This window comes from Microcaecilia unicolor, chromosome 8 (genome assembly GCF_901765095.1).
Source record: "Microcaecilia unicolor chromosome 8, aMicUni1.1, whole genome shotgun sequence".
Lineage (NCBI taxonomy): Eukaryota > Metazoa > Chordata > Amphibia > Gymnophiona > Siphonopidae > Microcaecilia > Microcaecilia unicolor.
This window is the reverse complement of record NC_044038.1, coordinates 216,059,962-216,086,292: the sequence shown is the minus strand read 5'-3', so window position 1 is coordinate 216,086,292 and position 26,331 is coordinate 216,059,962. Positions and strand designations below refer to the sequence as shown.

Below are 26,331 nucleotides of genomic sequence, written 5' to 3'. Positions count from 1 at the left end.
CTTAATACCAACTTCCATATTTCTTTAATGAAACCAGAATATCTTTAAAGAGGTTTTATACAGCAAATACTGTGAACTGGATATTGAGTTAACAGCAATACATAAAGATAATATTTTAAAATACTTCAATATAAGGTGAAACTGGCAATCCCAAAAGATGTAAAAGTCCAAGATTTGGCCACAAAAAGCTGTAAAGTTGCATCGAGTGGGACTTTTTGAGTCCTCTGGTAAAACTAGTATGTCTCTGGCAAGAGAATGTGCTCCTTTCATGTTACTTTGTGTCACACAACCTACTTAAGGTACAACCATAAGAAAGACAAGGCTCTCTGAACTATGGATTGGATGCTGCCTGCAGCACTTATTTTTTCAGCCTGTCATGCTTTTCCTGTGCACAGCTAAATCCAATCCAGGGCAAAGCTTTTTACTTTTGCCACTACTATATATTGAAAAAGGAGCAAAGCTGGCAGGGTTCTTGGACTATACCAGCCAAGCTGATGATGGTAGAGTCCACGTGAGAAATTCAAAAGCATCCCCCACTCCACTCGGCAAACTCTGATGGGGTACTTCCATCATCCCCCCCCCCCCCCCCCCCCACTGGCTTTTGAGTCGTGATTTCAATATTCAATGTGGCCTTTCTCAAAGTTTAGGAAGCCCTCCTAAAAACAAAAACCCACATCTGGTCTACCTTCTTCCTTATGAGGAAGGGTTGAAAGCAGAGGAGTTTGAGACAACACTATCCAGAAATATTCAATGTTATTTGTAAATACCTATTCAATTTTTTTCCTTTTTAATATAAAGAAGATAGATTGCGGCCCAGAAGTTCTAGACTGCAGCTTTTTTTTTAAGCTTACAGTTGTGGTATAGTAATAAACTGTATCCAAAAGGGGGGGAACCCCCCCCCACCAGCAACTAAGGCAATTTAACACAACAGAATCTGCAGGATGGCTGGGCCAGTCCAGTTGCTTACATTTGCAGAAAGGTTGTCACTGTTATGAACACATGTCCAACTTTCAATTCTGTTTGTCCTCTTTGAAAATGGTTAAAAAAACATTGGCATCACTAACCAAAAAATAACATTGTTTGTTTTTTTTCTTGGTATTTGGATAACAAATAAAGACTTAGTATAAAAGTGTTTGCTAGACCTTCCAAAAATACAAAAATGGACAGAGCCTTGTGAGTGACAGTTTACAGCATTACCCAGTGGATGGCATTTAAAATTCAGCGATGTGTACACGGAAGAAACAAATCTCTGCAAGATACACAATATGCAGCAAAACAGTGAAGACGACTCAAGAATGAATGGACAACTTTCTAATTAGTAAAACAGTTTAGTTGAAGATGATCAAGACTCGCTACAGCTGTGTTTCGGCCAGCTAGGCCTGCATCAGGAGTCTACTAAAATAAACACATAAAAAATACAAATATAGCTCACATTTGGCTCTAGGATTCTTTTTTCTGATGGCCCATCAAACACTTTCTTCTACTATGGCTTTAATTGCTACTATAAAAAATTGGAATGACAGATCCATAACCATATAGTCATGCACATCAGTAGTAATTTTTATAGGGGGGGGGGGTATGGATTTGTAGGTGTGAAGTATGCACCTAACCAGGGATATTTTAGTCAATGTGTGTATGTAGTAACATATGTGTATAACCGACCTCATAAAATCACAAATATACATGTAAATTATAAAATGCTATAATTTTAATATATCTAGGCACAGGCATTTACACCATCTCTAGGTGTTAAATGACTGTACCTCAAATAAATCCCTTTGAGTAGTGAAAAATTCACTTCAATGAGCAAGAGCTCTAAACCATTCAAACAATCTTACCCTGTGCTCAAAGACAACAAGTCCAGGCTACATTTCTCTTATTACACCTTGATATATTAATTTATAATAAATGTAACAGCATATAAAGATAAGTTAATGTTGTTACATTTATTATAAATAAGTAAAGTTATATATTAAGGTGTAAAAAGTGAGTAGTATAACTGATCTATCAAGTGGCTTGGCAAGCCGTGAGCTGTATGTCCATATGAAAAAAGTTGCCATTGATGTCACTAGAGTGTGTATGTAGCCTACACTTGTTGTTTGAGCGCTGGGAAGGAAAGTTTCAATGTACCTTAAATTCATTTATGTTTTTGGCCGCTTGCACTAGAAAAGTAGGTGCCTACTTTATAAAATAGGCTTAAACTAGGTGCATTAAATAAGGCTTTAGCAGGCAACCTGTTATAATTATCCTCATCCTGCTGTTCTAAATGGAAAATGTTGTGACTTTTCAATGTTTATACTTATAGTAGAACAGTTTAAACTTGAGGATGTAGGCAATCTTACAAAACAAAGATACCCACTTGTTTGATGGGCTAGATCACTGCATAACTCAGGAAGGTTCACTGTCCATTAGGAGAGCTTTGCATTCCTCCTTTACTTTTAGTTTTCTCTTTTATAAACCTGCAGTAAACAATTCATAGCAGCATTCCAACTTGCTTGCTCTAAAAGTCCACTCATGTACATTTTTTGTAGGTCTATTTGCTTTCTTTATGCATATAATTTTTCACGTTTGTTACAACTGTACAACCAGTCTTTAAAAAAAATATATCCTTCCCTGAATCCACTCCTTAATTGTTGTATGTTGTCACTGTACTTTCTGTGCATCAGGATGATGCCAACCTGGGATTCCGAGGAGGGTCGGTATACCAGCATCCTTGTATTTACTTAGATCCATAAGAGTAGGAGAGCTTTCAAAAATCTGAAGATTAGTATCTGAGGAGTGAAACAGAAATCACATGGATAAAAATGAATGATCTTGCTTAATTGTCAGCTGGGGAATTTAAATATTTTTTAGGAGACTAATGGCACATGCTTCTATTTTCAGCACCTTCTGTGGTCTTGCATCCTTTGTGCTTGGACAATTAGAGAGGTGGGGGGGGGGGGGCAGAGGGCAGCTGCAAGCACCACAGGATATTCCAAGTCTTTAGCCAGATGTTAGAACACTGCTAAAGAGAACTCCTCAGTCTGTATTAGTGCCAAGTTTACAGGGAATCCAACTTTCAGAAAAAGATAAATCATAACTCTATATATACTTAGCAACTGGAAAATATTCTAACCTAGACAACTTGCAAGCCAAACAAATTGATGTGCTGTTCATGGATTTAGGATTTATCTACTTGCCTTTCCAAATTCTAGCTCAAGATGATTTACAATTCAGGTACAGTAATCAGATATCTGACTTACAGTGCTTACAATCTAATTTGGTAGAATAAGGTGACTTGCCCAAGGTCACAAGCAGCATAGGACTTGGAATCTTGTGTACCAGGTTCTCAACTTTGAAGCTTCTAATCATTAAGGCCATTTGGCTTTTAAAAACAAGGCTACAGCTGGTAATAACATACAGCAAAGAGATGAAAAAATCAGACAACTAACCATTGACAGAAAATCCAATTCAGCATAACACAGCAGTACGATTTTTCACAAAATCACAGCGTGCCAGTCTTACAGTTTTACAGCTTTCTGTTACCTTTGTTTTGTCTCTCTCTTTTTTTTTTTTTAATTTAGAAGGCATCCTTTGTTATAGCTGTGCTGTGTTTAGTTTTGTTTTTAAAATATTAATTCCCCGGGTCCTTTCATTGGCTTGTGATATATTCATGCTCTGCACTACAGCAGTGTGATACTTCCTTTGAGTTCTAAGGAGGGTGAGCAGCACTATATGTACCTGCTTTAGGCTGATAAGGATGAAGTTGATAATTAGGAGAAACTTTTAACACTGTTCTAGAATACAAAGACATAATGATTGCTTTATACCTGACTTATCTAAAGCACTTTTTCCCCAGTACTGCCACTTCATCAAAATACTGTAATCTCAATGTCTGCATCCTGAGATAAAGGATCTTTTACATCACAGGTCACTTTGTCCAACTCTTCAAAAACTGAACGTCCCTTTTCACCTGCAAATTAAAACAGAAATTATTAAAAAGCTCTACAAAACAAATTGCAAATTGTTTGTACCTGTATCTATATATAGAGAAAAATATGGTACACATATATGCCATAGATAAAATGTGCATCATACAGTGTGGTAAATTTAAAACGAATCGGAGAAAATTTTTCTTCACCCAACGTGTAATTAGACTCTGGAATTCATTGCCGGAGAACGTGGTACGGGCGGTTAGCTTGACGGAGTTTAAAAAGGGGTTAGATAGATTCCTAAAGGACAAGTCCATAGACCGCTATTAAATGGACTTGGAAAAATTCCGCATTTTTAGGTATAACTTGTCTGGAATGTTTTACGTTTGGGGAGCGTGCCAGGTGCCCTTGACCTGGATTGGCCACTGTCGGTGACAGGATGCTGGGCTAGATGGACCTTTGGTCTTTCCCAGTATGGCACTACTTATGTACTTATGTACTTATGTAGATCATCTGCTGAGTTTCAATTCAGTTAGTCAGTTACAGGGGCTCACATACATTTTATTTTAAATATTTCTATAGACATACAACCAAATGTTTACAAATTCTTGTTTAAAATACATAAAAAGAATTACTAAGGGCCCTGTTCATTAAGCTGTGCTGTAGGCGAGCTAATGCTAGAGAAACCTATATATTCCTATGGGTGCCCTGGTGTTAGCACACACCTTAGTAAACAGGGCCCTTAAACTTCTATATGAGAAGATAAGAAAAGTCTTCCAGTGTCTGCTCCTCCCTCAGTCTATCACTCTCCTGCTCCTATGTGCAGGGACCCAATTTATCGTGTTAACACAATCACCCAGGTCCCAACACACAGAAGCAGGAGAGAGAGACCGAGGGAGCAGAACCTTGCCACTGGAAGCCTCGCCAGTGCTTGGAGGGCTGGGCCCGGGGAATCTTGCCCCCCCTCCCCCGGTGGCCCTGCTGGTTACAGTTCTGATCTTGCTTGGGTATGTGCACAAAAGTTGCACTTACTATGAAACTCTTGTGTGCATGTGCCAAGCAAGTTCCTCCTCCTTGCTTTTGGTTTCAGGATGCACATTTAATTTGAATACATTTTGCTTTGAGCATTGGAAAGCTAAGTTTCTGTGCTGTTGGCTTTAAAGCCAGAGATTTGAGCATCAGCCCCCAGGTATTGAAGCTCCAGATACTGGGCTGAAAATATGTCACAGCACCTTAACAGAGCAGTGTGAGCCAGGAAGCAGTCCTGGCCATGAGTGGTGCATCATGCTTTCTTCCTGCAGATCAGGCGGCTCCTACTGCACTGTCTGTGTGCGCTTTGCACTGGCCCATATCGTGCTGTCTGCCGTGATACCGGATGACATCAGATGCCCTCGACCTTATCTGTGGCCTTGGCGCATTGCCTGGAGCCTCAGCTACTACCAGTCTCTGTTGTTCCTGGTGCACTGGTCTCCGTCTGCCTTGCTGCTTGTCTTGAACATTGACCAGATACTGATGTTGACCTGCCTTGCTGTCCACCTTGAACTTTGCCTGGATTTTGATGCTGACCTGCCTTGCTGCCCACCTCGAACCTGGACCGGATAGGGATGCTGACCTGCCTTGCTGCCCACCTTGAACCTTGCCTGGATACTGAAACTGACCCGTCTTACCCTCTGCTTTGGACCCTGCCTGCTCAGCAGATAGTGTGACTCAATCCACTCCTTGTTCACCTCTACTTCCCATGCCTCAGCCCTTGCCTACTTGTCTCTTCGTTCCTCCTCCTCCAAAGTCCCGTGGGCTGCCCAAACCTGGGGGCTCAACCCCTGTGGAATGGCAGTTGCCACAGGTGAAGAACCTCGAGCTTGTAGACTACCTATTTCTACCTTTGGAAAGGGCACAGGGGCTCAAACACTCCGACAACCTGTGGTGGTGACAGACTAATCTACTCTTTGCAAGTTTATTTTATTTATTTATCCACTATTTGACATAATTTACATTCCATAATATAATCTGCAAATGAAAAACATGGAACCTAAAAGCGACCTATGAACTGACCAACTTCCGCAAACAACTGAAGACACATCTCTTCGACAAGATATACCATAAAAACCAAAACTTGTGAAATCCCCACACATATCTAGCAATGTAAGAATGCCTTATGTCATGTTATTATCTTGTTTTCCATTACCATGCTACTCAAACTACTTCTGTAACACCATATGTCAATTCTCCTCTCATTTCCACTATCCATGATTTATTGTAAGCCACATTGAGCCTGCAAAGAGGTGGGATAATGTGGGATACAAATGCAATAAATAAATAAATATGAAATGAACAACAGAAAGACAGAGACATTTGATAGAAGGGGAGAGGCACTGCACAACATAATAACCTAGCAACAATGTAAGAAATGGGGAATCAAAAGGATGAGAAGGTACAGGGAAGGGAACCTGCCAGCCCCAGCAGTCAAAGAATTTAATGCTCAGAAAAAGTATGCTCAAAAATCCTTTTTACCCATATCTTGAATTTGTGGTGAATCTCAAAGAGCAGGGACTATCACAGAAAAACAAGTCTTGCCAAACCAAGTTTGGTGTTAGAAGGAATAAAAAGTAAACTTGCTTCTAAAGAATGCAGAAATTGTTGAGGCTGATAAAATAGCAGGCCAAAGTAAGTGGGCAATGAGTCAATATCAGTAGTTTAAATCGAATTCTGCCAGCTATGGGAAGTCAATGCTGTTCCAGCAGAAAAAAAAGAGGGGGGGGGGGTGGTAATAAGGTCTGTGTTCTTCACCTTGTAAATCAGTTTTACTGCTGAATTTCGTATAAACTGAAGGTACTTCAGCTTAGCCTGGGTGGTGCCCACAAACTATAAATTACAGTAATCTAGCCTAGTAATCATATGTAGATTAATATCTTGAAAGGCTGCTTGGTAGCTTTGTGAGCAATGAGGGATGTTTTGGCTTGGCCTGTCTCAGGTTGTGGACCAGGAACTACACCAACTAAGTGACAGGAACCCCTCCAGGAAGTCAGTGTGTCCATTTGAGGAAGAAAGGGCAATTCATGTTGGCAAGACAGGCAAGGGACAAAAGGACACATCAGAAGACCATCTCCTTGGTTCGATCAAAAGTTATCAACCAAACAGGAGACTAGAAAGTTGAATAAAAATACGACAGAAGAGAACCTAACCCACTTAAGAACTGTAATACAGGTATATAAAAACATGATAAAACAAACAAAAATAGTATTCTATGAATCATATATCGGCTCAGGCCAACCTCACCTTCAAAAATTATATGGCTTAGTATATAACATGTTATATGTCCAGAGACTGATGTCTACAAACAAGATAACACCATCAGCAAAAGTACTGGCCATCCATTTCAAACAAAAAAATCGCCAAAGTCAAGGCAAACCTACCTCAACCAAAGAGTTCCATTGAAAAGTACTTAGACAACGAGGACCACTACAAGCAGACAGAACCTGGGTCTCATTCAATAAGCTAACCACACTGGAAATCCAAACCTTACTGTATAAATATGTGAAATCAACATTGTATGCTTAATACATATCAAAATAACATCATGAGGGATGTACCAGGTTGGTTCTTGGACCTAATAGCTGAACATATATCCAGGTTGCTATATGAAGGAATCTTCCTCAACAATAAGGGCAGCAGAATACTAACCCCAATTACCAAGAACAAGACAGCCAAGATCAGTGACACTACAAACTACAGACTGGTCATCTCCATCCCATTATTAGTCAAGACAACATCTGATGTAGTATCTGTCTTGCCATTCCATCCTACACCACTGTCAATCAGAATTCAGACCGCACCACAGCACAGAATCCACACTATTATCACTTCTGGACAATGTTAGAATACTCAGCATAAGGAGGAAGGTCCTCGTGCTCCAATTCGGCATGTCCAGTGCCTTTGACGTGGTGGATCACAGCATCCTACTCTACCTACTAGACAGCACTGGAATGTGAGGAGCAGTAATGAGATTGATCAAAGGCTTCCTCAGCTCAAGATCATATCTAATATTGGCTAATACTCTATCATCTCCTTGGCTGCCAAAATGCGGAGTACCACAAGGCTCCCCAGTCTCACCGATGGCACCATTGGGCAGTGTCTTAGAAAAAGATGACTTCAATCCTCACGTATATGTGGATGATGTCATGATCCACAGGGGGCATCACTAACTACAAACCAAGGTCCAACACAGTATGGATACAATGGAGGCTTGGGCCTCCACCTTCTGACTAAAACTAAACAGAGAGAAACTAAACTGCTAGTGTTAAATAATGTGCACCATCCAACTGCAAAAAAGTCCATTATGCTAGGGAACACCAGCTACCCTCTTAAAGTTCTTAGGGGTAATCACAGATCAACACCTATACTATATGTACAGATATCAGCAGTCACCGCAAAGGCAATTAGGACTCTTTGGAAATTGAGAAGAATTAGAAACTTCTCCACAAACACATTCTGATTCCTAGTTCAGTCATTCACATTATTACAGATTGATTACTGCAATGAGATATATGCCAGATGCAAGAAATCAAGCATAAGGAAATTACAGACCGCCTTAAACACAGCAGCACATCTGATTTTCAAGATGTCCCGGTATCAACAAGCCACCCCTTTTACTACTAGCTCTGCATTGGCTCCCCGTGAAAAAAAGAGTCTACTTTAACATGTCTAACAACTTTTCAAATTCTGGGTGGAACAGCTCCAGACTACTTGAGCTCTCTAATAATTCTTCCGAGGAAGAATGTTCTAAAAGACACAATACAATTTCTCTTACTACACCACCCCCTCCCCCCAGCCACAAGGGTGTCCAATACAAATCCATCCACTCAGCAAGATTCTCCTATCTGGTCACATGAATACAGAACTCACTACCTAAATAAGGCAGATAACAGAATAACTAAGATTCTGTAAAATGCTCAAAGATCACTTTGTAAAGATTTTCTTCCTAGATGTAGGATAATCAATGCCAAAAGGTGTCACTAGATAATGATAGGAAACCTACATTTCTAATGCTTATCCATTCTCAAGAGAACTAGGCTTTTGTTAAAAAGGACTCATTATAACTGATATTGTTTCACTGTTTTTGTTTGATTGTAACTGTTACTGTAAGCCGCAAAGAACCAAAACTTATTTGGATAATGTGGAATATAAGTATTAATAAATAAAAAATGAACTGAAAAAGGTACAGAGGTCTGTCCTGTAGTCCCTTTTTGCAAAAACGTAGCCTAAGCAATGGAGAGGTTTTATGGCACAAAATCCATTAGACTAACATCACCCACATGAGTACACAGCTCCCTGCTACTCTGCTTGACTTGGAGAACTTTTGCTTCATAAATATCAGCCATAAGCAGAAACGATTTGCAAACTTGTACAAAGATTCACTAAAAAGTGCTACTGTGCATTATTTACTATAAGTCCAAGTTTATGCTATAGGACCTGTTTATTTATTATGCACACTAACGCAACAACACACACTTTACTTGGAGTCCAGCTGAGTTGCATGTATTCATATTACTAGACCAGAACTTGGAAACCCTTTTATTCTCACAAATCCCAGTTTTAAATTGGTAGCATTTGAATTATAGCTAGAGCCCAAGCAGATGCATGCATTTAGGTAAGCAGAAAGACACAATACAAGTGCTACCTGCAGCCTAAGAAACTCGTTAATGTATTGGTATAATGAGAGACTTATTCACAGTGCTATAAACATTTATGAAGAAAGCATTTACCGAATGATAGTATTGTTTCCCTTGCAGCATTCCTCACTTCCTCTACTTCAGAGTGACACAGACTGGCAAGCTGATCAATGCTTTCAGTACCCTGTTTGGGGGTGGGGAAGGGTGAAGAGAAGGCAATCAATATTGTTCGTTAAACAATATGTCTCCTTAATCTTAAAAAAAAGAATATACTTGTAGCAGATGAGATGGCTGCTAAAAAGTAAGATATATTCCATGTTCAGCCACAGCTATTCCATTAATGCCTTTGTAACTAACAAGACTAACATAAATTTGGCCTGCTGACATGGTGCTAACCAATAAAGTATATGATCACATTTTCCAGTACCTGCTAGCAGGCACACCACTGCATTTTGTACAAACTGTAAAGAGAATGGTTATATGAAGAAAGTGAAGGTGCATACCTGTAGCAGGTATTCTCTGAAGTCAGCAGGATTTATATTCACACAAGTGGGTGATGCTGATCCGCGTCGCCCAGTAGAGCATTTTGCCAAAGCTAAAAAGGGAGCTTTGTGGAGCACGAGTGCCTTCCTGCCTCTTGCACGACATGGTCTCCTCAGTTTAATACTAAAGCAAAAATTAAAGTAAAAATAACCAAGGAGACAACTCCAACAGGAAGTGGGAGGGATTGTGAGAATATGAAGCCTGCTGTCCTCGGAAAATACCTGCTACAGGTAAGTATCTTCGCTTTCTCCGAGGACAAGCAGGCTTCTATCTTCTCATAAGTGGGGAATACCTAGCATCCAGGCTCACTGAAAACAACAAACATTGATCAACTGGGCCTCGTGGCGAGGACATAACACAGATTAACCTGTAACTATATACAATCTGAATGAGAGAGCAGTCTGGCACAGAATGAAATGGGCCTAGGAGGGAGGAGTTGGATTCTACACCCCAAACATATTTTGCAACAATGTCTGCCCAAACCGACTGTCGCATCGGGTATCCTGCTCAAGGCAGTAGTGAGATATGAATGTGTGGACTGAAGCCCATGTCGCAGCCTTGCAAATTTCTTCAATTGAGGCTGACCTCAAGTGGCCTACCGATGCAGTCATGGCTCTGACATTATGCTAAAATAACATAAATTGACATTATGAGCCATGATATGACCCTCCAAGGCCCGCCCAGCCTGGGCATAAGTGAAGAAAGTGCAATCTGCCAGCCAAATTGAAACAGTGCATTTCCCGATGGTGACCCCCATCCTCCTGGGATCAAAAGAAACAAAAAGCTAGGTGGACTGTCTGTGGGGCCTTGTCTGCTCCATGTAGTAGGCCAATGCTCTCTTGCAATCCAAGGTGTGCAAGCTGCTTTCACCAGGATGGGCATGAGGTTGGGGAAAGAATGTTGGCAAGACAATCGACTGGTTCAGAAGGAACTCCGACATCACCTTTGGCAGGAACTTAGGGTATGTGTGGAGGACTACTCTGTTGTGATGAAACTTAGTATAAAGTGCATCCACTACTAAGGCCTGAAGCTCACTGACCCTATGAGCTGAAGTAACAGTCACCAAGAAAATGACCATCCAGGTCAAGTACTTCAGATGACAGGAATTCAGTGGCTCTAAAGGAGCTTTCATCAGCTGGGTGAGAATGATGTTGAGATCCCATGACACTGGTGGAGGTTTGACAGGGGGCTTTGATAAAAGCAAACCTCTCATGAAGCGAACAACTAAAGATTGTCCAGAGATGGGCTTACCTTCTACACACATGATAAGCACTAATTGCACTAAGGTGACCCCTTATGGAGTTGGTCTTGAGACCAGACTCTGATAAGCGTAGAAGGTATTCAAGCAGGTTCTGTGTAGGGCAAGTAAGGGGATCTAAGGCCTTGTTCTCACGCCAGACGGCAAACCACCTTTAGTGGAATCTTTCCTGGAAGCTAGCAAGACACGGGAGATACCCTTCAAGAGACTTAAAGAAGCAAATTCTAGGCTCTCAACATCCAAAGTGACCCCCTTGTTCTAAGTAATGAGGGTTATAAAACACTCCAATCTCCATGGTTCTTCACAGGATAACTCCAGAAGAAGAGAGAACCAAATCTGCCACGGCCAGTTTGGAGTGATCAGAATTGTGGTTCCACAGTCTTGCTCGAGTTTCAACAAAGTTTTTCCTACTAGAGGTATTGGAGGATAAGCATACAGAAGACCTGTCTGTCGTGGGCCTGCAGCCTGGAACACAACTGAGGGAACTTGTGGTTGATCTGAGTAGCAAAAAGATCCACTGAGGGGGTGCCCCACGCTCAGAAGATCTTGCTGACTATCCCTACATTGAGAGACCACTCGCGCGATTGCATTATTCTGCTCAGCCTGTCAGCCAGCATATTGTTTGTGCCCACGAGATAAGTGGCTCAAAAGAACATGCTGTGTTGGCGAGCCCAATGTCACATTTGGACGGCCTCCTGACAGAGAGAGCGTGATCCAGTGCCTTCCTGTTTGTTGGTGTAATACATTGCAACCTGATAACCGATCTCTGAAAGCCTTTAGATCATTCCAGATCACCCGAAGCTCCAGGAGATTGATCCAAAGACCAAGCACCTTGAGTGTGAAGCTCATCTATAGGAGCTCCCCATCCCAGGAGAGATGCATCCGTCATCAGCACTTTTTGTGGCTGAGGAATTTGAAATGGAAGTCCCAGATTCAAATTGGATTAAATTGTCCACCACTGAAGAGAGCATACAAGCTCTGGGGACACTCAGATGACATCTTCTAGACTCCCCGTAGCTTGATACCACTGAGAAATCAGTGTCCATTGAGCAGATCTAATGTGAAGACGTGTCATGGGTGTAATGTACACTGTGGAAGCCACATGGCCCAACAACCTCAACATCTGCCAAGCTGTGATCTGCTGAGAGGAACGAACCTTGGACGCAAGCGAGACAAGATTGTCCACTCACGTTTCCGGGAGATAGGCTCGAACCCTCTGTTTGTCAAGCAGGGCTCCTATGAACTCCAAATCGCTGGTCAGGGTGGAGATGGGACTTGGGGTAGCTTAAAATGAACCCTAGCAGCTTGAGCACCCGAATAGTCATCCGCATGGACTTCCAAGCACCGTCCTCTAAGGTGCTCTTCACCAGCCAATCGTTGAGATATGGGAGCACATGGACTCCCAGTCTGCGCAGCGGTGCTGCAACTACCGCTAGACACTTGGTGAAGACCCTGGGAGCTGACAAGAGGCCAAAAGGCAACACGCGATACTGAAAGTGATGTGTTCCTAGCTGTAATTGAAGATATTCTGGTGGGCTGGAAGTATTGGGATGTGAATCTATGCATCCTTTAAGTCCAGAGAGCATAGCCAATCATTTTTCTGAATCATTGGGAGAAGGGTACTTAGGGAAACCACTCTGAACTTTTCTCAGTCTAGAAATTTGTTCGGGTCCTTAGTTCTAGGATGGAACACATCCCCCCACCCCCCCCCCCCCGTCTTCTTCTGCACAAGGAAGTACCTGGAATAGAATCCCTGCCCTTCTTCCCCTGGTGTCATCCAGCAGCTCAGGGAGCAAGGCCCGGATACGCTCATTGAGGGCCAACATCGGGAGCAGGATCTCGGCTGCTTGGAGACAATCGCATTGGCACCTCCTGTATGGAGGGACAGTGGTCCTCCTGGCACCGACACTTCTCGGGTGCTGTGTCCCTTGGTGCCCCAGAGCTCCCAGCACTGTGTAGCAAGGGTGACCGGTGACTGTGCTTCTTGACCTTCGTCCGAGGCACATCACCCATGCTCCTCGGTGCCGACGAGGATGACGTCAAATCCTCACGCCGCCTCGGGTCCAACAATGGACGGTCCCGGTGGGCCTGCATAGCAGGAGGCCTTGAGACAGGTAGACCCACTGCTCCCAGTGTTTTGAGGTCTCGAAGCAGCCATGCTTACCAATACTCCTGATGCCGGTGTGACACTCGACGCCGAGGAACCGGTCCTGGCTCCAAAAATCTTTTTGGGCATGGATGGGAAGACCTCCCCGGCCAAATCAAACGGCTTGACAGTGCCTGAAAAAGGGGCAAAGGCACGAAAAAGAGAGTTCCTGACCGGAGTCAGGGCCTAAAGGCAGCCCATGTCAAAAAATAAAAACTTAACACGGGCAAAAGAAACTAATAATAATAAAGGGACTTCCTTTTTTTTTTTTTTTTTAAAGAAACAAGGTTAAAGCTCAAAAACTGAACATGTGAAGAGACACTGAAAAAGCACAGCTTCTCTTCATGCAGAGAAAACAAAATTGAGGGAACCGCATTCTCACAGCGGGCGGGAAGGCACTCACAAATGCGAAGTGGAGCACTGCTCGCGCTTCACAAAGCTCTGTTTTTACTTGGGCATAAATGCCAGACCAGATGACACGGATCAGCGTCTAACCACACGTGAGAATATGAGAGCCTGCTTGTCCTCGGAGAATGGCATTATATGGGCTGAATCCAGAATATGTGGAGATTGCCACCACACTGGTTCACCCAAAACAATAGCAGACAATATTGAAAACAGGAAAGCCTTCAGGTACAGAGTGACTCCAAATGCTAACTGAACTCGCATAAGAACACATACCCACACACAAGTGAGTTTTTCTATTCATCCTACCCCTTTCACCCCACAATGAAGTGGCCTCTAATACTCTGCTTAACCCTCTTGGGCTTCTTGATGGGCAACCTACCTGAAGGTACCCACACTAAACAAATCCCAGTAATCTGTGACCTACCCAGAAAACCCAATATCCAGAAACAACCAAGACCCATTAACAGGCACCTTTTAGAGAGATCTGACACCTGGTCACAGAGCTCCATGCACTCAACCATCCATAGGCCGCTGACCATACCCAATGCTCAACCTAAAACACAATCTCTTCTAAACATGACCAAACAACTCTCATGCTCAGATCACATGGCCCATCCTACTCCTGCACCAGCAATAGCGAATGCTACATACCTGTAGAAGGTATTCTCCGAGGACAGCAGGCTGATTGTTCTCACTGATGGGTGACGTCCACGGCAGCCCCTCCAATCGGAAACTTCTCTAGCAAAGTCCTTTGCTAGTCCTCGCCGCCCGCGCGCACCGCGCATGCGCCGTCTTCCCGCCCGAAACCGGCTCGAGCCGGCCAGTCCAGTATGTAGCAAGACAATACACTTCAAGGGAAGACACAACTCCAAAGGGGAGGCGGGCGGGTTTGTGAGAACAATCAGCCTGCTGTCCTCGGAGAATACCTTCTACAGGTATGTAGCATTCGCTTTCTCCGAGGACAAGCAGGCTGCTTGTTCTCACTGATGGGGTATCCCTAGCCCCCAGGCTCACTCAAAACAAGAACCATGGTCAATTTGGCCTCGCAACGGCGAGGACATAACTGAGATTGACCTAAAAATTTACCAACTAACTGAGAGTGCAGCCTGGAACAGAACAAACAGGGCCCTCGGGGGGTGGAGTTGGATCCTAAAGCCCAAACAGGTTCTGAAGAACTGACTGCCCGAAACCGACTGTCGCGTCGGGTATCCTGCTGCAGACAGTAATGAGGTGTGAATGTGTGGACAGATGACCACGTCGCAGCTTTGCAAATTTCTTCAATAGAGGCTGACTTCAAGTGGGCTACCGACGCAGCCATGGCTCTAACATTATGAGTCGTGACATGACCCTCAAGAGCCAGCCCCGCCTGGGCGTAAGTGAAGGAAATGCAATCTGCTAGCCAATTGGATATGGTGCGTTTCCCTACAGCCACTCCCTCCTATTGGGATCAAAAGAAACAAACAATTGGGCGGACTGTCTGTGGGGCTGTGTCCGCTCCAGGTAGAAGGGCCAATGCTCTCTTGCAGTCCAATGTGTGCAGCTGACGTTCAGCAGGGCAGGAATGAGGACGGGGAAAGAATGTTGGCAAGACAATTGACTGGTTCAGATGGAACTCCGACACGACCTTTGGCAAGAACTTAGGGTGAGTGCGGAGGACTACTCTGTTATGATGAAATTTGGTGTAAGGGGCCTGGGCTACCAGGGCCTGAAGCTCACTGACTCTACGAGCTGAAGTAACTGCCACCAAGAAAATGACCTTCCAGGTCAAGTACTTCAGATGGCAGGAATTCAGTGGCTCAAAAGGAGGTTTCATCAGCTGGGTGAGAATGACATTGAGATCCCATGACACTGTAGGAGGCTTGACAGGGGGCTTTGACAAAAGCAAACCTCTCATGAAGCGAACAACTAAAGGCTGTCCTGAGATCGGCTTACCTTCCACATGGTAATGGTATGCACTGATCGCGCTAAGGTGAACTCTTACAGAGTTGGTCTTAAGACCAGACTCAGACAAGTGCAGAAGGTATTCAAGCAGGGTCTGTGTAGGACAAGAGCGAGGAGCTAGGGCCTTGCTGTCACACCAGACGGCAAACCTCCTCCACAGAAAGAAGTAACTCCTCTTAGTGGAATCTTTCCTGGAAGCAAGCAAGACGCGGGAGACCACCTCTGACAGACCCAAAGAGGCAAAGTCTACGCTCTCAACATCCAGGCCGTGAGAGCCAGGGACCGGAGGCTGGGATGCAGAAGAGCCCCTTCGTCCTGCGTGATGAGGGTCGGAAAACACTCCAATCTCCACGGTTCTTCGGAGGATAACTCCAGAAGAAGAGGGAACCAGATCTGACGCGGCCAAAAAGGAGCAATCAGAATCATGGTGCCTCGGTCTTGCTTGAGTTTCAACAAAGTCTTCCCCACCAGAGGAATGGGAGGATAAGCATACAGCAGGCCCTCCCCCCAATCCAGGAGGAAGGCATCCGATGCCAGTCTGCCGTGGGCCTGAAGCCTGGAACAGAACTGAGGGACTTTGTGGTTCACTCGAGATGCGAAGAGATCCACCAAGGGGGTGCCCCACGCTTGGAAGATCTGGCGCACCACTCTGGAGTTGAGCGACCACTCGTGAGGTTGCATAATCCGGCTCAGTCTGTCGGCCAGACTGTTGTTTACGCCTGCCAGATATGTGGCTTGGAGCACCATGCCGAGACGGCGAGCCCAGAGCCACATGCTGACGGCTTCCTGACACAGGGGGCGGATCCGGTGCCCCCCTGCTTGTTGACATAGTACATGGCAACCTGGTTGTCTGTCTGAATTTGGATAATTTGATGGGACAGCCGATCTCTGAAAGCCTTCAGAGCGTTCTAGATCGCTCGCAACTCCAGGAGATTGATCTGTAGACCGCGCACCTGGAGGGACCAGCTTCCTTGGGTGTGAAGCCCATCGACATGAGCTCCCCATCCCAGGAGAGACGCATCCATTGTCAGCACTTTTTGTGGCTGAGGAATTTGGAAAGGACGTCCCAGAGTCAAATTGGACCAGATTGTCCACCAATAGAGGGATTCGAGAAAACTCGTGGACAGGTGGATCACGTCTTCTAGACCCCCAGCAGCCTGATACCACTGGGAGGCTAGGGTCCATTGAGCAGATCTCATGTGAAGACGGGCCATGGGAGTCACATGAACTGTGGAGGCCATGTGGCCCAGCAATCTCAACATCTGCCGAGCTGTGATCTGCTGGGACGCTCGCACCCGCGAGACGAGGGACAACAAGTTGTTGGCCCTCGTCTCTGGGAGATAGGCGCGAGCCGTCCGAGAATCCAGCAGAGCTCCTATGAATTCGAGTTTCTGCACTGGGAGAAGATGGGACTTGGATAATTTATCACAAACCCAGTAGCTCCAGGAGGCGAATAGTCATCTGCATGGACTGCAGGGCTCCTGCCTCGGATGTGTTCTTCACCAGCCAATCGTCGAGATATGGGAACACGTGCACCCCCAGCCCGCGAAGTGCCGCTGCTACCACAGCTAGGCACTTTGTGAACACCCTGGGCGCAGAGGCGAGCCCAAAGGGTAGCACACAGTACTGGAAGTGGCGTGTGCCCAACTGAAATCGCAGATACTGTCTGTGAGCTGGCAGTATCGGGATGTGTGTGTAGGCATCCTTCAAGTCCAGAGAGCATAGCCAATCGTTTTGCTGAATCATGGGGAGAAGGGTGCCCAGGGAAAGCATCCTGAACTTTTCGTTTACGAGATATTTGTTCAGGGCCCTTAGGTCTAGGAGGGACGCATCCCCCCTGTTTTCTTTTCCACAAGGAAGTACCTGGAATAGAATCCCAGCCCTTCTTGCCCGGATGGCACGGGCTCGACCGCATTGGCGCTGAGAAGGGCGGAGAGTTCCTCTGCAAGTACCTGCTTGTGCTGGAAGCTGTAAGACTGAGCTCCCGGTGGACAATTTGGAGGTTTTGAGGCCAAATTGAGGGTGTATCCTTGCCGGACTATTTGGAGAACCCACTGGTCGGAGGTTATTAGAGGCCACCTTTGGTGAAAAGCTTTCAACCTCCCCCTGACTGGTAGGTCGCCCGGCACTGACACTTGGATGTCGGCTATGCTCTGCTGGAGCCAGTCAAAAGCTCGCCCCTTGCTTTTGCTGGGGAGCCGAGGGGCCTGGCTGAGGCGCACGCTGCTGACGAGAGCGAGCGCGCTGGGGCTTAGCCTGGGCCGCAGGCTGTCGAGAAGGAGGATTGTACCTACGCTTACCAGAAGAGTAGGGAACAGTCTTCCTTCCCCCGAAAAATCTTCTACCTGTAGAGGTAGATGCTGAAGGCTGCCGGCGGGAGAACTTGTCGAATGCGGTGTCCCGCTGGTGGAGAGACTCTACCACCTGTTCGACTTTCTCTCCAAAAATGTTGTCCGCACGGCAAGGCGAGTCCGCAATCCGCTGCTGGAGTCTATTCTCCAGGTCGGCGGCACGCAGCCATGAGAGCCTGCGCATCACCACACCTTGAGCAGCGGCCCTGGACGCAACATCAAAGGTGTCATACACCCCTCTGGCCAGGAATTTTCTGCACGCCTTCAGCTGCCTGACCACCTCCTGAAAAGGCTTGGCTTGCTCAGGGGGAAGAGCATCAACCAAGCCCGCCAACTGCCGCACATTGTTCCGCATGTGTATGCTCGTGTAGAGCTGGTAAGACTGGATTTTGGCCACGAGCATAGAGGAATGGTAGGCCTTCCTCCCAAAGGAGTCTAAGGTTCTAGAGTCCTTGCCCGGGGGCGCCGAAGCATGCTCCCTAGAACTCTTAGCCTTCTTAGGGCCAGATCCACAACTCCAGAATCATGAGGCAACTGGGTGCGCATCAGATCTGGGTCCCCATGGATCCGGTACTGGGACTCGATCTTCTTGGGGATGTGGGGATTAGTTAGAGGTTTTGTCCAGTTCGCAAGCAATGTCTTTTTTAGGACATGGTGCAAGGGAACAGTGGACGCTTCCTTAGGTGGAGAAGGATAGTCCAGGAGCTCAACATTTCAGCCCTGGGCTCGTCCTCCACAACCACCGGGAAGGGGATGGCCGTAGACATCTCCCGGACAAAGGAAGCGAAAGACAGACTCTCAGGAGGAGAAAGCTGTCTTTCAGGAGAGGGAGTGGGATCAGAAGGAAGACCCTCAGACTCCTCGTCAGAGAAATATCTGGGGTCCTTCTTCTTCCTCCCACGAGGCCTCACCCTCGGTGTCAGACACAGTTCACGAACCTGTGTCTGCAACCTCGCCCGGCTCGACTCAGTGGAGCCACGTCCCACGATGGGGGCGTCGAGAGGGAGACTCCCTCGCCCGCATCGGCGAAGCTCCCTCCGCCGACGTAGTCGGGGAGCCCTCCTGGGAGGTGGCCGCAGTCGGTACCGCACGCGGTACCGACGTCGGGACCTCACCCCGGGCGATGGGCCAGCCGGCGCCACGCTCGACGGTACCGGAGGCGCAAGCACCGCCGGTACCGGAGGGGTAGGGCGCAACAGCTCTCCCAGAATCTCTGGGAGAACGGCCCGGAGGCTCTCGTTCAGAGCGGCTGCAGAGAAAGGCAAAGAGGTCGATGCAGGCGTCGACGTCAGAACCTGTTCCGGGCTGTCCAGAGTGGAGCGCATCGACACCTCTTGAACAGAGGGTGAGCGGAGGGTGAGCGGTCCTCTCGGTGCCGATGCCTGCTGGGTGCCGACTCCCTCGGCGACCCAGAGCTCTCGGTGCCGACGCGGGGAGGCGACCGGTGTCGATGCTTCTTCGATTTCTTCCGAAGCATGTCACCGGAGCTCCCCGGCACCGACGAGGAGGACGTAGAATCCAGCCGTCGCTTCCTCGGGGCCGAGGCCGAAGGAGGTCGGTCTCGGGGGGGCTGTACCGCAGGAGCCCTCAGGGTAGGAGGAGACCCACCCGAAGGCTCACCGCCACCAGCAGGGGAATGGACAGCCCTCACCTGCACTCCTGACGATGCACCACCGTCCGACGACATCAGCAGACGAGGTCCCGGTACCACCGACGTCGATGCAGCTATCCGATGTCTCGGCGCCGATGCAGAGGCCCGATGCCTCGATGCACTCGATGCAGGGGCGGCCGAGGAAGATGGTCTGGACGCTGACGACGTCGATGCACTCGAAGATCCCGGTGCCGATGCCGACGAAAAGCCCGAGAACAACACGTTCCGCTGGGCTAGTCTCGCTACCTGAGTCCGCCTTTGAAGCAGGGAACACAGACTGCAGTTCTGAGGGCGGTGCTCGGCCCCCAGACACTGAAGACACGACGAGTGTCGATCAGTGAGCGAGATAACCCGGGCGCACTGGGTGCACTTCTTGAAGCCGCTGGAAGGCTTCGATGTCATGGGCGGAAAAATCGCGCCGGCGAAATCAAAGTCCGAAATGACGGAAAAAGAGCACCAAAAAATTTGTAAGGGAGAAAATCTCGACCGAGGCCGAAAAGAGGCCTACCCCCACGACGAAAGAAAACTTATCGGGGCAAAAAGCTGGAAGTACGGGGAGGATTAACACGAAACCCGGGGGGGGGGGGGGGTTTCCGGAGCACTTCCCGACACTTGAAAGACTTTTCCGAAGAAAAAACACGTCAAAATAAATTTGGACGCGCGAGGTCGACTTTCCGGGGCTCGACACGGCGAAAACACGACCGTACCGAGTGCGGACAAAAGAAGACTGGCCGGCTCGAGCCGGTTTCGGGCGGGAAGACGGCCGCGCATGCGCGGTGCGCGCGGGCGCGCGAGGACTAGCAAAGGACTTTGCTAGAGAAGTTTCCGATTGGAGGGGCTGCCGTGGACGTCACCCATCAGTGAGAACAAGCAGCCTGCTTGTCCTCGGAGAACTATATCAACGCAAGATCCATAGTGAACAAGACCTTATTAATAAGGGAATTATTAGAATCGTCTGATCTAGGCTTTTTATTTATCTCTGAATCATGGCTCATAGAAGTCAACAGCCAGACGTTACCCCACATATACCCAACCAGATACAACATCCTCCACTTCCCCAAGAATAAACAAGAAAGGAGGAGGGCTGGCACTCATTTACAAGAGCTTTCTACACATATCCTTAGTTAGTACAGGGGTATTCCCAGAACCAGAAAACATGCTATGCAAACTCCATGACAACTCCAAAGGAGCCAGCCCGATCACTCTACTCCTTATCTACCACTTATCGGGATCTTGGTCTAAGGCTGAACCTACCATTTTAGAGGTCATTTCGTCCGCTATGCTCCAATTTCCCAGAATAGTCATCTTGGGAGATCTAAACCTACACCTACAGAATGAAGCAGATACCAACGTTCACAACTTTAAATCATTCTTGAGAACAACCAAACTCATTATACAAGGGAGAGGTCCAACCCATGAACAAGACCATACCTTAGATTTCCTTACCTCATACCCCACCAACCTGATTGGATCTCCCACACGGAACACCATACCATGGTCGGATCACTTCCAACTGGACTTCACCATCAACATCTGCCTAACAAACCACTCCAAACATCACCTTGTTAAGTTTATAACCACCAGAGGGAAAATCGACGAATCCTGCTTCTGGAATGAGCTAAGAAACTCCCTTACCCCTAACAGCCCCAAGCAAGAATCTGTAAATCGGAATGGGACACCAAAGTCAAAACAGTCTTGGATAAAATAGCACCAATTACCACCAAAAAGGTCAAAGCAATCCAAAAATCACCCTGGTTTATTTATTTAGAGTTTGCTCACACCTTTTTCAGTAGTAGCTCAAAGTGAGTTACATTCAGGTACACTGGATATTTCTCTGTCCCAGGAGGGCTCACAATCTAAGTTTGTACCTGAGGCAATAGAGGGTTAAGTGACTTGCCCAAGATCACAAGGAGCAGCAGTGGGATTTGAACTGGCCACGTCTGGATTGCAAGACTGGTGCTCTAACCACTAGGCCACTCCTCTACTCCACTGGTTCTCAGAAGAGCTATCACAACTAAAACAAAACTGTAGGAACCTCGAAAAGAAATGGAGAAAAAGCAAAGCTATGGATGACAGAACCAAATGGAAATTCTCCTTTCATCACTACAAATATAAAGTAACCGCCTCCAAGAACTATACTACAGCACCCTAGTGAGCCAGGACACCCTTGACAATAGAAAACTATTCAACCTAGTAAGAAACCTTATCTCTACCCACTCACCAGATAAAGAGCAACAAACATGCCCCTCTGCTCAATGCCTTAGGAGCCTATCCCACCCTAGATTCAAGCCAGGGAATTAAAGCAAACCAACTATCAACAGAAGACATAAAATCACTACTACTTAAATGCTCAAGGTCACATTGTTTCCTAGACCACTGTCCAGAATTCTTGTTCCAACTACCCCACCAGAGGTGGTTCATTGGCTAACAAACTGCTTTAATGGACTACTAAATTCTGGTTCTCTTCCCTCAGACATGGGCAAAATTGACCTCACACCAATATTAAAGGGCTCAGGGTTAGATACAGTCTCTGCAACAAATTATAGACCAGTGGCGAGTATACCACTCTTCACAAAAATGCTTGAATCATATGTTAGTAAACAATTCTCCAAATATCTGGACATGTTCTCTACATTACACCAGTCCCAATTCAGATTCAGAGCCGCACACACCAATGAAACCCTGCTCTTAGTACTAACAACGTACATCAAACAACACCTATGCAATGGGAATCAAGTTCTACTACTTCAATTCAATATCTCAGCAGCATTCAACGCAGTGAACCACATAGTGCTACTGGACTGTCTGAATCAGATTGGAATAACTGGACCAGTCCTCAAATGGTTCAACAAATTCCTATCAAACCGAAGCTACTCAGTAAAACAACCTTTCCAAATACTAGGTTCTGAAATGTGGAGTTTCTCAAGGGTCCCCAATCTCCCCCACCTTGTTCAACTTCTTCATGTCCTCCCTTAGCTCCATACACCTGGGTTCAGGAGAACTATTACGATCATATGCAGATGACATCATGCTCCTTCTACCTCTGATATCCTCACACCAAGATCTAACCCGACCGGTAACAATCGGTACGCACACCATTCAGACCTGGGCCCTGTCAAACAAACTGAAACTGAACACCACTACTACTACTACTACTTGACATTTCTAGAGCGCTACTAGGGTTACGCAGCGCTGTACAATTCCCAAAAGATGAAGATTCTCTGGTTCTGAAATCAAGGAGCTGAGGTCCCAACTTCAATAAACCTACCCAACACCACCACCACCTTCCCAACTCAATCAGAAACCAGAGTGCTGGGAGTCATCCTTGACTCCTCACTATCATTCACACCCCATATCAATCAACTATGGAAGAAAACAATATTTAAAATGAGACAACTTCGTCTAATCAGACCACTCTTCCACCAAAAAGCATTTGCACAACTAGTACAAATGCTGATCCTACCGCACCTGGACTACTGCAATGCCCTATTTCTTGGCATTAAGTGCAAACATTACAAAAAAAAAACTACAGATAATACATAACACAGTAAAAAGATTAATTTTCAAACTGAACAAATACACCAGCGTTTCACCATACCTTACAATATTACACTGGCTGCCAATAACTGCAAGAACTAAGTTCAAAGCTGCCTGCCTAATATTCTAGATCTTTCAAGGTGCTACCTCTGCACTCCTGATCAACATCTCATCTATTTATCTTGATCACTCCAACAGACTAAAAGATCAATTGATCCTAGCCCCACCGTCTAACAAGGGAGTCCGATCTCAGATCTTTAACTCGCTCTTCTCAATGGCAGGGATCTATGGAACTCACTCCCTCTGACTATCAGAACAGAGAACCACTACCTCAGCTTCCCAGAGTTTAGAACATAATACTCACCGATCAACAAACCCCTACGAACTTTAGAAACACCTAACCTAACACAAACTATAATCATACTGTCTAATGCCATACAACACCATTTCTAATCATTAAGAATATATTCACCCAATGTCTTACTGATAAATCTGTAACGGCTGTCCTACTAATGCTGTAAACCGCAGGGGATATTAGTGGTATATAAGACCTAAATTGAATTGAATCATGAAATAACAATTGAATATCACTAAAATAGCTTAAAAATTTATTGTAGCTGGTAGAGAAACAGCACTTATAAACCTGTATTTTGTGCTCGTTTTTCTACACTATTCTATACAATACAAATGGCCAAATTTCAGTGAGGATACCCTGTTTTTTGATGGGTTCATCTTGTTGTAATCTGCCTTGGGAAGCCTGGTGTTATAAAGATGGAATATACTGAAATTAAATGGAAGTAAAATTAAACTCTCCTTTCACTGGGGCACATGGAATCACATCTGCATCTGTTTTGTAGAAGTTTACATTTTAGATGCACAAATCAATTATTCTGTTTTGAACATGTTTCAGGGACAAGTGGTTCTATAAGTCAAAATAAAAATAAATATTTTGTTTCATGCAAATCTCATGTTTAAACATAACTAAATGGGCTATAAGCCCCTAATGAAGTCCATCGCATGCCCCCAGTAGTGATGCTACCAATTGTGTTCAAAACAAAAAGGAAGTGCATTTCTGTTTTTATTTCTTCAGTATTGCAGTACTTGCCATGTTTCAATTTTGGTGTTCATATTTCCATTTTTCTAATTTCTGATCCCTTGTTCTGTATTTGGTGAAGGCCTGTCTGTGTTTTGTGTGTGAAGAAGTCATTTAAAGTTGTTTCATATGTGTTAACAGTGGTGGGTGGGCGATTGGGGGAGGGGGTCTTCTCCTTAATTTCTGCCCTGGGCTTCAGTCTGCCTAAAACCAGCCCTGCCCTTCTGTCTCTCATCTCCCAGCATCCAGCTTTACCCTGTCTTTCTCTCCTCCTCCTCTCTATCCAGTTTTGCCTGTCTCTCCCCCAATACTCCTGTCTCTCTCTTTTTTTCTCCATTCATCATGCAATATCGTCCCATGTCCCATCCAGGCCAGGACACACACTCTCTCTCTCTCTCCCCTCCCCCATGCAGGACTCCCCTCCCCTCAGCCATGCAGGATCTCTTCTGTCTCTCTCTCTCTCATACCCCCATCTAACATCATTTCTGTTAACCTCATCACTCTTCTATCTCTCATCCCTAAGCATCCAGTTTTAGTCTGTTTTTCTCTCCTCCTCCCCTTTGCCTGTCTTTCTCCCAATGCTCCTATCTCTCTTTCTTTTTTCCCCATTCATCGTGCAATCCCATCTCTCTTCCCCTCACCCCACCATTGGCCCCAAGAAGATTAGATTGAGAACAGGAGAAGGTATGAGCCTATCTAGCCCATTATATGGGTTGAAGCCAGTAAGTGGAGCTTGCCACCATTTTCCTTCACCAAAAACAATAGCAAATGTTATTGAAACAATTGCCAAAGATTATTAGAAATAACGGACTGCCTATGTGTGGTGCATCTGTAAAAAGTTAAAAGCTGTTCCAGTTGGATAGGAAGTGCCTTAAAAGGTAGAGGACAAAAGGTTTGTTTGGGTTTTTTTTTTACTTATTTGATAGGTTTTTAATTTACTTGAAAGCTTCCCATATCCTATATAATAATTCTCACCTCCAACAGGATGTGCTTGGGACCGTGCCTGCCGGAAGTGGTCTGCTAGGCAGGCACGTACTGACCTCAGTGACATCAGTGACAGACAATTTGGCAAAGCAAAACAATCTGAGTGCTGGCCATTAGGACACAGGGTTGATAGGAGAGTTTTAAAAGACTGAAGGAACCGAAAGTGTTAAAGGGGGGAGGGGGGAGTTCTGAACGACTGAAAGACATGAACATTTGGGAAAGGAAAACAATCTGAATGCTGGCCATTAGGACACAGGGTAGATAGGAGAGTTTTAAAAGACTGAAGGAAATGAAAGTGTTAAACTGGAGAAGGGGGGGGGGGGGGAGTTGTGAATGACTGAAAGACATGCAAATTTGGGACAGGAAAACAATCTCAATGCTGGCCATTAGCACACAGGGTACATAGGAGAGTTTTAAAAGACTGAAGGAACCAAAAGTGTTCGCGGGGGGGGGGGGGGGGGGGGGGGGGCAAGTTCTGAATGAATGAAAGAAATGAAAATTTACGAGAGGAACACAATCTGAATGCCCGGCATTTGTACACAGGGTAGATAGGACACTTTTTTAAAAAAATGAAGGACGTGAAAGTATTACATCTTGGGGGAGGGGTGAGGAGGAAAGCGGTGGGGTATCCGGATACTGGGCGTTAGGGCCACGGGGGTACATAGACTTTTGAAAGCCTTAAGGAACCCAAAGTGTGGGAAGGAGGAGGAAAAGGAGGGGAGGGAACGGGGTGAGGGGCATTAGGAACAGGGGAGGGGGCCCTGTCACACACTCTCATTCTCACACACACACTGTCACACAGACAGTCTCACTCTGTCACACACCCACACATTCACTCT

The 26,331-nt window shown here is 45.8% G+C and overlaps 1 protein-coding gene across 1 annotated transcript in view; it reads right to left on the bottom strand.

Annotated features, from left to right (window-relative positions):
• Positions 1-770: 770 nt before the first annotated feature.
• Positions 771-26,331, bottom strand: part of RIPOR3 (RIPOR family member 3) — a 277,332-nt gene continuing 251,771 nt past the window's right edge. Inside the window, 3 exon segments of the mRNA XM_030211650.1 lie at positions 771-2,771; positions 3,810-3,952; positions 9,674-9,764. Coding sequence (XP_030067510.1) covers positions 3,852-3,952; positions 9,674-9,764 — 192 coding nt within the window. The 3' untranslated portion in view covers positions 771-2,771; positions 3,810-3,851.